The sequence below is a fragment of the Siphateles boraxobius genome, unplaced genomic scaffold (assembly GCF_051911475.1).
Source record: "Siphateles boraxobius isolate OS27281-9 unplaced genomic scaffold, OSU_SipBor_1 22, whole genome shotgun sequence".
In the NCBI taxonomy this organism is placed as follows: Eukaryota; Metazoa; Chordata; class Actinopteri; order Cypriniformes; family Leuciscidae; genus Siphateles; species Siphateles boraxobius.
The window spans coordinates 39,021-50,771 of record NW_027508833.1 but is presented as its reverse complement, the minus strand read 5'-3'; the positions used below and the strand labels follow the sequence as shown (position 1 = coordinate 50,771).

Below are 11,751 nucleotides of genomic sequence, written 5' to 3'. Positions count from 1 at the left end.
AGTAACAGTCAGGTGTTGAAGTTCTTTCCATTACTTGGACATACAAAGAAAGGGACTCTTTCAATTGGTTTGTTTCTTGTGGAAGCCAAAAAATAAGAAGCATAGACAAATGTCTAGGAGGATTAGTTTGAGTAATTGGATAAGAACAAATGAGATGTGGAAGAATGTGTGCTCGACCTTATCTTTGTTTTCCCCCTTACACCCTTTCTTTGTATGTTCAAGTAATAGAAAGAACTTCAAAACCTGACCTATGCCTTCATCTGAGATTGGATCCAGCTATCTCTTAATATTTTGTTGATCCGCTACTTAATGTTTCATTTGTTTTAGTAATTGATGTTGCATGAGTAGATGCTTTATATACACTTAAGATTTGGAACATTGTCTTAATTTCTGTTATTCCTAACCTAAAGAGAATGTCCTATTAACGTAAAGAGAAGTTTCCAAGCTAACCAACAGTGAACGTTAGAATGTATGTTCTGAGAACTAAAAATTGTTAACTGGGATTTGCGACAGAACTACGCACGCCCACAAGCGACTCCCAGTTCAGTCTATAGGCAGTGTGTACGGAGCTTTATAAAGACCTCAAGGAACTGTCAACTTGTGTAAAAATTAAACATGATGGTCCATGCAAGTTTATGAGATGAATCACTGTAACTCAACTACATGCATCCACTAACCATTCAGAAACGGCCAGGTGTGTCTAAAGGTTGAACATCTTCCTGAATCTCCCCTTAAAACCGTGTGTTTAGCCAGCTGAAAACGCCTAGTTGTGGCCGCTTGAATCGTTTGCCAGTGTAGTGTTTTTTTTGTTTTGTTTTATTTAGTTGAGAAGCTTTCCATGCTATGATACAGAATATCCACGGAAGAGTGTTAGTATCTCATTTCACAAAATGTTTGTTTCTATATAAAAATATTGATACATTGCAAAGTATTTGCTCTGGCTTTTGTTTTAAATTATTTTGTTCTGTTATTTATGCTACTTGTCATCTGTTGACATTGTACAAGCAGAATGTGACGGTTGGTCGGTGTGGTATTTGTCCCGCCCCTTCTCCGCTGTGATTGGACGGCTGGGTAAAAAGTGACAGTGATGAGCGCTGCGTTTTACCCAAAGTTTACAGAACATTCTTCAACTCTCAGCGACCGGTAAAAAACTCATCTAGTTACGCTCCTGGCATTTTAAAAATGCGGCACTCCATTGAAAACAATTGGAAAAATACATCAACCGTGTGAAAAATCATTTTGGTGGATGCAGGGCTTAAAGCAGTGGTTTCAAACTCAATTCCTGGAGGGCCAGAGCTCTGCACAGTTTTGCTCCAACCCTAATCAAACACACCTGATCCAGCTAATCAAGGTCTTCAGGATTGCTCGAAACTTCCTTGCAGGTGTGAGTTTGAGCTGGTTGGAGCTAAACTGTGCAGAGCTGTGCCCCTCCAGGAATTGTGTTTGAGACCACTGGCTTAAAGGGAGACAAACAAAAATGACGTTTTTTTGCTCACACCCAAAAAGGGCCAAATTTTACAGGCTATAATAAATGATCTGGGGGGAATTTTGAGCAGAAATTTCAGACACATTCTGGGGACGCCATATATTTATATTACATGTTGTGAAAAGGGTCATAATATGTCACCTTTAATAAAAAGTATCCTTTTTGAAAACGCTCCGCAAAGTGGATGAACTTCAAAACGCCGTTTTCGCGTTGTAGTGTGTTCTGTCAAGATGGAGGTATTTAAAAACGCTGACGTAAGTTAAGTCATGTGACACATATTGTACCAATAGATATTCATGGTTATACCAATATTGTGCCTGTTATGTGCTATTCACTTTCACACTGTTGCTAAAATATTTCCCTTTGCATACTCTTTATACACTCACCTAAAGGATTATTAGGAACACCTGTTCAATTTCTCATTAATGCAATTATCTAATCAACCAATCACATGGTTGATTCAATGCATTTAGGGGTGTGGTCCTGGTCAAGACAATCTCCTGAACTCCAAACTGAATGTCAGAATGGGAAAGAAAGGTGATTGAAGCATTTTTTGAGCATGGCATGGTTGTTGGTGTCAGACGGTCTGGTCTGAGTATTTCACAATCTGCTCAGTTACTGGGATTTTCACGCACAACCATTTCTAGGGTTTACAAAGAATGGTGTGAAAAGGGAAAAACATCCAGTATCCGGCAGTCCTGTGGCCGAAAATGCCTTGTTGATGCTAGAGGTCAGAGGAGAATGGGCCGACTGATTCAAGCTGATAGAAGAGCAACTTTGACTGAAATAACCACTCGTTACAACCGAGGTATGCAGCAAAGCATTTGTGAAGCCACAACACACACAACCTTGAGGCGGATGGGCTACAACAGCAGAAGACCCCACCGGGTACCACTCATCTCCACTACAAATAGGAAAAAGAGGCTACAATTTGCAAGAGCTCACCAAAATTGGACAGTTGAAGACTGGAAAAATGTTGCCTGGTCTGATGAGTCTCGATTTCAGTTGAGACATTCAGATGGTAGAGTCAGAATTTGGCGTAAACAGAATGAGAACATGGATCCATCATGCCTTGTTACCACTGTGCAGGCTGCTGGTGGTGGTGTAATGGTGTGGGGGATGTTTTCTTGGCACACTTTAGGCCCCTTAGTGCCAATTGGGCATCGTTTAAATGCCACGGCCTACCTGAGCATTGTTTCTGACCATGTCCATCCCTTTATGGCCACCATGTACCCATCCTCTGATGGCTACTTCCAGCAGGATAACGCACCATGTCACAAAGCTCGAATCATTTCAAATTGGTTTCTTGAACATGACAATGAGTTCACTGTACTAAAATGGCCCCCACAGTCACCAGATCTCAACCCAATAGAGCATCTTTGGGATGTGGTGGAACGGGAGCTTCGTGCCCTGGATGTGCATCCTACAAATCTCCATCAACTGCAAGATGCTATCCTATCAATATGGGCCAACATTTCTAAAGAATGCTTTCAGCACCTTGTTGAATCAATGCCACGTAGAATTAAGGCAGTTCTGAAGGTGAAAGGGGGTCAAACACAGTATTAGTATCGTGTTCCTAATAATCCTTTAGGTGAGTGTATAACAGTCCTGCAGAGATGATGGAAAATTCAATCACATTTGCTGTCCTGTGGCAAAACATGAACAGTCGCGTTTTAGACCAAAATATGGTGACTGCACGACACATAAATGAATAATGAGATATTTTGCTAAATGAAATTATTCTGCCAGAAGAATTGCGCGATTAAATGTATTATTTATTTTTCCGTCTGTATCTCAGTGAATTTGTGTGAGGTTTTGCAGTAAGGTGATTTTTTTTCCCCGTCGTTTCCGACTGAAAACGCTAGCGTCGACGGAGAGCGTTTTTAAACGAAAACGCCGGTTTGACCTTTTGTATGGGACCTCCAAAACAAAATTAGGAACCTTTAGCTTATAGCCTAATATATAATCAATTCACTTTTAGGCTATTTGTACCTATATGTCTTTTCACAATAGACATAGGCCTATAACTTCAAAGCAGGTTTACAGAAAGTGCACGAGTCCGCATTACAAGTTGTATTTAAAAAAACAAAAAAACAAGTATTTCAGAAATATACATACAAAATCACAGTTAGCTAAAAATGTATTAATTTAAACAATGTAGAACTGCAGATACAATGGGCTCATTGAAGCACTGGTGCATAAGAAAAAACTGTGTGCCACATTTATTGTCAGATAGATTAATGTGAAGAAAAAAAAACGACCCGGCGTATCACTAACTTTACAGAATAGACTGGACTGATGTGTAAAACTATACTCCGGCTCGGCACATAACCATAATACTAGGCCTATATAAAATATAACCCAGCAGGGCTCGACATCAAGGGTTTTCATGTGCTTGTCCTTCCAACAAGTAAATCGGTAATTCCAAGTAAAAAAATTGCTTGTCCAGAAAAAATTAGGATTTTTTTGTGTGTGTTAGCTAAATATAATCCATTCTGAAGCAATATTCTCATCAGTTTTCAGTCAGCTTTTACACATTTAAATCTGCATATTTATGATATTTTAACCTTTATAAAGAGCATTTGTCCCTAATCGTTTTAAATACGTATAGCCTATGCTTAATCTTTCATTTTAAATTCTTAAATTTGATCAATACATTTTGAAATAATAAGACATAGGCCTATGGCTGTTACCAATCAAATTAATTAATTTACACTGAAATATTACAACTACATTAAATAACGTTATGAGATTGTTTTAAATATTTTTTGAATATACAAATATGACATATTGGAAAGATGATAGCCTACTTTTAAACACAAAACTAAACCACCGGCAGGTGATCGTCTAATGAGAGAGTTATTGAGTCATTTATTCAAATGATTCGTTCAAACGGCTGAACTGTTCAGGAGTGAGGCAGTTGTTTAATGGGTCATTGAATCGTTGACTCAACCGATTCATTCAAAGCGCTGAATCATTCAGTAATGCGGTTATATTTCCGGTGAGATGCAGTGTGGTTCTGCTTTGATCTTTGTTTTGAACTATTTTCGCTGCTCAAATAGAACAAAAACAGTCAATATTGTGTCTAAAATGTAAGTGACTTGATATTAATTACTTGTTTATTGAACTGTCATATGAAATCAGTGTCACATTTTAAATTATGATGATATTCAGCACTCGTGGTCGTGTGATGTTGGTTAACTTTATCATATGTTATTAATATAAAAACTCCACATGAATTTTTGAACCGCTGTATGTTCATTAAGTTTCTTTGTGTGAACTGCGCTCAATGTTTACATTTCTCTTCATGAGTTCCCGTCAGACAGTCAGCGGCTGTTTGCGTTTGTTTGGCAGTCCGAATGTCGGCAGATATTTTTTTTAACGTTAATAATTAAAAAATTAAAATAAATTTTAAATGTACAAATATTGTAAGTAAACAATAATAGTCCAAGTTTAGAAAAAACATTTTTATTAAGACTTTAAAAAATAATTCTGCATCTATTTTTAGGTGTGCCACTGTGGGTGGCACCGGCACACCCGTGGCTATACGCCTATGCATTGAAGTAATGAATAGACTACTTGTTTATTAATATTGTGATAATATTAACATAGCCTCTTTCATTGAAAGTGTGAAATATTTGGCATTCTGCAATGAATTTAAAATATCTGACTGATTTTACATGTTTGAAGCAAGTGTTTGAGGATCTCTCTCATGTTGTGATTGTGATGATGATGGTGATGAAGATGAACTCCTCCCCTCACTGTGAGCAGGTTTCAGGTTCTGAGTCTCTTACTGAAGGTCTGATTCTAGTCAGACATGGAGAAGCTGAGCAACACATACAGCTAGAGACACACACGGATAACCCAACCAGCGGACTGAAAATAATCTGACAGACAGCTGAGGAAGTTTGGATCAGGATCAGGATCAGGATCAGGATGGGCTGCGCGATATCAGGATCCGGATTGACTCCGAGAACACAAGAGATCAGAAACACGGAGGACGCGGAAGGTCCGGCTCGTCTCACGCCGCGTCACATACACCTGATCAAGGAGTCCTGGAAAGTCATCCAGGAGGACATCGCCAAAGTGGGAATTATCATGTTTGTCAGGTGAGAATTATCTTGGGAATTATTATTATTATTAACACTCGTTTATTTGTATATAGCTTTTCGAAATACAAAAGCAGCTTTATAGAAAATCCATGTTTCAATCCGTGATGTCAATTTTATATCAACGTGTAAAACGTGTATGTTCCACGTTAATTAATAATAACAGAATACTGATATTTTTAAAACATGTTGATATATATATATATACACACACACACACACACACACACACACACACACACACACACACACACACACACACACACACACACATGTGTATATATATATATATATATATATATATATATATATATATATATATATATATAAAATGTTGGGTTGTTTCAACTTATGTTTGGGTCAAATATGGACAAATCCAACCTTTGGGATTTTAATTTTAATTTTAAAACCTAGACTAACTATTAAAAATTTAAACCAATTGCTGGATTTGTCCATATTTGACCCAAACATAAGTTGAAACAACCCAGCAAGTATCTATCTATCTATCTATCTATCTATCTATCTATCTATCTATCTATCTATCTATCTATCTATCTATCTATCTATCTATCTATCTATCTATCCTTATGTAGCCTAGTCTTTTGAAAAACTTTGAACATTTTCACTATTAATACACAAACAAAATATACTGTTAATTTAACACGTCAATCCTATAGCGGGGCAAGTTGTCTCAAAAGAAATCAGATGTTGCCTAAACTGTATTAAATACTATTTATCGTCTATATATATATATATATATATATGTTAACCCAAGAACCACATTTACTTTTAAGAATAAAAATAAGTCTCACAGCAAGTCAATCACAGTGGTAAATTAAATATTTTTAAAAGTTTTTCAAGTACGTTATGTAATGAAAACCCTGTTTTAATTTCTCAGATTAACATTTTCTATCAGTTTTTACCATCCAATCAATTATCAATCAATTAAATCAAGCACCGCCTCTTATTGCATATCGTTTTTGCGATTCACATTACGAACACAAAATGGCCTTTCACATTGACTTTAATGTCCAATGCCATTGTATGTGTGAGTGTTTGTTAATGGTTTGCACTATAGAGGAATACAAAGAGTTTTTCCTCTTGGTTGCGTTTTTAGTGCATCTCTGGCATCATGAAAAAGTACAATGTGCGTCTCAAAAGTAGAATAGTGAGAAAGTGCACACAGAACAGCTGAATCCCACTGAATCAGGTTAAAATAACGATTCTGACGCACTTTCAGTCTCTAGAGAGCTGATGCTCCTTTTTCATCCATATTAACATCAGTTACTGTGTGCCAGTCAGACTTTCTTTTGTGCTTCAATGATACAACATTATAGACGTTCTATATAATGGTATGTATAGATGTACTTTAAATACGAGCATCTTTAGAAAGAGATGTTGAGTCACTTTCATTAAACTGACTTAAATACACCAAATGTCCAGATGATGCTTGAAAGCGCTCGTCTCATCTTTTATTGATTGTTATATTAAATCTTAATTTGCTGTGTTCATTATTATGATATCTGTATTCTGTTATTGTTGCTTAATGTATTGATTTCGAATCTGACAGCTGTATCGTGACACAAACATTTGCTGAGAGGAAAAGCATTTTTTCAGGAAATTGATTTTGTGGGCTTTTTATGAACTGAAGTCGTTATTTTTTACGGTATCAGTATTAAAAGCAGTGATGTATCCATCAAACAAACACACTGTAGATGTAATAAATCTTTCCAAACACATTAGGACACATTCATTTGTCAGCAGAACCAACATTTGCTGCTCATGTAACAGATTCATTTGAGGACGCTGCAGTTTGTGTGTGAAACAGATGCTATTATGAAGATATGACTGCAAATAAAGAGAAACAGTCTTGAAGAGTTTCAAATCACACAGATGATGAAAGGACAGACCTGAAGATTGATCAGATCCTTTCTCTTCACTAACGTCACTTTTCTTTCTGACGTCTCAGTGTCTTTTAATCAGCTGGTGATTCTTACTCAATGTCAAAAGTCACACTTAACACGTGGATTATGGTCATATTCTGGGCATGATCTCAAACTGACCCTAATTAGATTCAATATAATTCCCCAAAAATAAATCACACTATGAAAATTACATTTAAAAATAATAATAATAAAAAAAAACAGTAATGCTTTAACATTAATAGTTCTCACAAATTACACCAAAAAATGGAAAACGTATGATTGAAAAAAAACTAAACTTTATAAACATTGAATGGAAGCTTGTTTCCACCATGAAAAAAAAAGGTAATTAGGTCTTTTTAGGTGTGAACTCATATTTGCAAGATATAAAGTCTGAATTGTGTGAATAAAAGGTCGCAAATAATTTTTTATTTTTGTATTCTGTGGTGGAAACAAGTTTGCATAGTATTGTATTAAACATTTTTTTAAAACCTTTTAAACAGAAGAGTGTTTTTCTGTGCACCTTCCTGAAGCTCAAACATCAGAAACACAGCGCTCGCAACGCCAAGATCATGGGTTCGATTCACAGCAAAAATGTACAGCATTAACGCAGTGCACTTTTTTTCCAGATAAAAGCATCTGCTAAATGCATAAATGTAAACGCCCTCCCATCTAAAAAAAATAAATCTTGATAGAAATTCTATACGCACATTTCATGCATGCTCATGACTCTAAATTAAAAAAGTCAAAATATCAAGAAAAAGGTTAACCAGTATTTCTAAAAACTTGAATAGTTTTGGGTCAAATTGACCCGCAACATGATATGAGTTAATCTCTTAATGTTATTGCATGTGATCAAATATCAACAAAAGTTTCATTTAAAGAAACGAAAAGATGTACAAACACCTGAAAAAGGCAAATAAAAGAGAATTTTATTAAAGAAAAGTGATCCTTTATCTGATGAAGGACTTTCAGTGCTCAAACACTCGTTCGTTTTTCCATCTCAAATGTCTGAATGGGACACAATGCCTCTTTGCAGTGCTTTATGATGCATCATCATCATCATCATCATAATAACAGCTGTTTTTGCGTACAAAAATGGTTTCAGCAATGAATCTGTTGAGCAAATGTTCTCTGCTGACAAACAAATGTGTCTTAATGTGCGGCTCATAAACTCCTCATGAACATCCATCCAGATTCTCATCGAACTGATGTTCTCCAGTCAGTTTCTATCAAGCATGCACTGGGGGAAATTATTTTGTTAGAAAGTTGTAAATATAACGCACATTATTGGAGTCAGTTTTACAAGAAAATACTTTCTACTTCAAAATTTCATGTTTAAATCAATGTAATTATTTGTGAAATTTACAAGTGATTCCTGAATTTAAAAATAATTTCAAAGTAAATCGTGACCTTTTTGCTGTGTGTAAAAAAGCATGAGAGTTTCCTAGACAACTAAAGCCTTCAGTGATTAGACTGTAACAGTCGGATGGTTTGATCACACACCGTAACATCTGGAAAATCAGGAACATCCTTCACTGAAACTCTCCAGATATCAAGGCTAGAAGTCTCAGCAGATCATTATAAACCGGGCCTAAAACTAACTTCAGAAAAATCACAATCAAAGGGGGGGACAGAAAGCTCACAGATTTCATTTTTGTGTGAACCTCTTCAACTGAAATAACTTTAAAACACATGAAATCTTATATATGTTTTACCGAAGTAAAATTAAACAAAGTTAAACAATGAAAATAGATGTCAGGCCATTAAAGCAGAGAACTTGTAAAAACGTGAAAATGTTTTTTTCTCCCACACGAATACACTTTCCATGCATTTTCAAATACATTTTTATTTTTAAATTTTATGCAATTGCAATACCATTTTATTCCTTTGAATATGTTAACTGAGTTTATTGATTTGTAAGGAACAATAAAATCGTTTGAATGGAAAAATCTGTTATTTATTTGGTTGAATGTGCTATTACAAGTTGAGAAAATATGCCGAATTAAGTTAAATGAACTACATTTTAGTACAGATAACTTGAAAATGTAAGTTATCGTCTTTAGTTATGTCAACTAAACTTTTTAATTTGAAGATACTTAATAGATTAAGTAAATGAAACTTAACTGAGTCAAAACATAAGATAACTAAAAAATGTAAGTTGAGAGAACAATTTTTTTTACAGTGTATAAACTTAAAGAAAGTATTTTTATATATATATATATATTAGAGGTGGGCATAGATTAATTTTTTTAATCTAGATTAATCTCTCTGTAATCTTGGAATTAATCTGGATTAAAATGGCTAATTTGAATTCTGCCGAAGGCATTCGGTCTATGTGTGCTACCCAAATAATGACTAAAACTAAGTCTTTGGGAATAGTTCGCCTCGCGTAGGGATGTGAATTTCTGCCAAAAATGCCATTCGGCAATAGAGGAGCAAAAGTCGAATTATCATTCGAAAAACTAAAAAACGCACACTCACAATGACAGAAAGGGAGGCCAATTTCTTCTTTAGCGATTTGTCATCAAACAAACTGTTTATTAATTGAACAAGTAACATGTTTTCGTCATTTTTTTAACATAGTAGGCTAATTGGAAGAAGAAAAAAACAATACGACGTAGCTACAGCGTTCTTTTGTAGCCTATAAATTAATGTATATGTCCAAAAAAACGTATAATGTCCTACTTTTTAGTAGTGCTATCGTGGCGTAATAATCTGTTTGGTTGTAAAATGTATTACCTGTAATAAATATAAAATATAACGATATTCGAAAAAGCTATTTTATGATCCCAACCCAACTTTGAGAATAGATTAACGGCGATATTTTTTTTATCGCCCGATAAGAGTCCCACGTTAACGCGCAACGTTATTAGTCTTAATTCCTCTAGTCTCTACCTATAAAGTTTTATAATTATATTAATTATTCAAATATTAGAGCTTAACGCTGTTTACCCTGGACGCTGTTAAAAAGCGCCTGTTACAAAGCATTTGTCCTACACGTCAGTACGTAATAAATAGAACGAGGCACCAGTTTACTGTCGGAGATTTGTCGCATTGTCTTTTGTCGCATCGCGCCGCTCGCGTCTGGTGTCTTATTCAGGCAGTAGCAGACAAGCAGTCGAGCGGTGGCTTAAAGGTAAGTTGCTAACTAGTTAGCTAAGCGGTGGTGGCTTGAGTTTTTTGAATGGTGTTTAACTTTTAACGCTACTTTGTCACCTGGTGAGATGCAATGCTATAAAGTAAATAAACAATGTCCCCTTCTTTTACTCTCACAACGAGTTCATCATACTCGTTTGCTACATTAGCTAGCTAGCCATGTTTCATACCTTGTCAGTGGAGTGGAAGTTAATGTGTGCGCATCTTACACCGTTTCTGAAGGAGAAAACACCTTTTACTGAAGTGAAAGGGTTGTTGGCTGGTGTCACTACAGTGACCTGGGTCTCTCCAGTTGCAAAACAAGTGGAGCGCGCTCTGCTGGACAAACTATGTAGTTACACAATTTACAAGCATTTTATCCACGTTATATGTTCTGTAAAAAAAAAAGTTAATTTTGCCGTCATATACGCCGATACCGATATATCTGCGACAGGCTCATATCGGCCGATAAAATCGGCAGACCAATAAATCGGTCGGGCTCTACATTTTATGTAGGGATGCACAATTTATCTGCCACCATATCGGTATCGGCCGAAATATGATCATTTTTAATGTTATCGTTATCGGCCCGATAAGAAATTTTTGCCGATATATTAAAGCTGATAAATAATGTATTATATCCTTCAGCTGAGAGACTTCAGATGCGCACTGTTCAACATGATGGTTTTAAATTGCTTGAAATATGATTGAAATTACCTCAAAAATGGAAAATACAGTTCAGTGCAACGTGAAAGTCTGTCATATGGGCTACATAACATTATAATGAGAAGATTATAATTGTGTTTGGGACATGGATTTTAGTCTTGAGACTTTAGTTTTTTGTAATCAGGCTCTTAACATTTATATAAAAATTTGGATTTAGATTTATCGTCCAATATATCGGTTATCGGTATCAGCCAAAATGTTCATATCTGCGCATCTCTAATTTTATGCAATGCAGTTTCCATAGATGAGATGCCTAAAGAACCAGAGTGAATAAAACAAAACAAATATATTCCCTTCTGAAGAAACAGCGTAGACCAGTTTAGTTAAAACCAGCATTAAAATGCCCAAACAAACCGAGAAGAAGCATTAA

The 11,751-nt window shown here is 35.6% G+C and overlaps 2 protein-coding genes across 2 annotated transcripts in view; one reads left to right on the top strand and one right to left on the bottom strand.

Moving 5' to 3' along the window:
• The window catches only part of ppp1r14d (protein phosphatase 1 regulatory inhibitor subunit 14D), a 166,436-nt gene that overhangs the window by 119,458 nt on the left and 35,227 nt on the right, over nt 1–11,751 (bottom strand). The window lies entirely within an intron of this gene.
• The window catches only part of xgb (x globin), a 39,908-nt gene continuing 33,374 nt past the window's right edge, over nt 5,218–11,751 (top strand). The window contains exon 1 of the mRNA XM_077238285.1: nt 5,218–5,595. Coding sequence (XP_077094400.1) covers nt 5,423–5,595 — 173 coding nt within the window. The 5' untranslated portion in view covers nt 5,218–5,422. The remainder of the gene's footprint in view (nt 5,596–11,751) is intronic.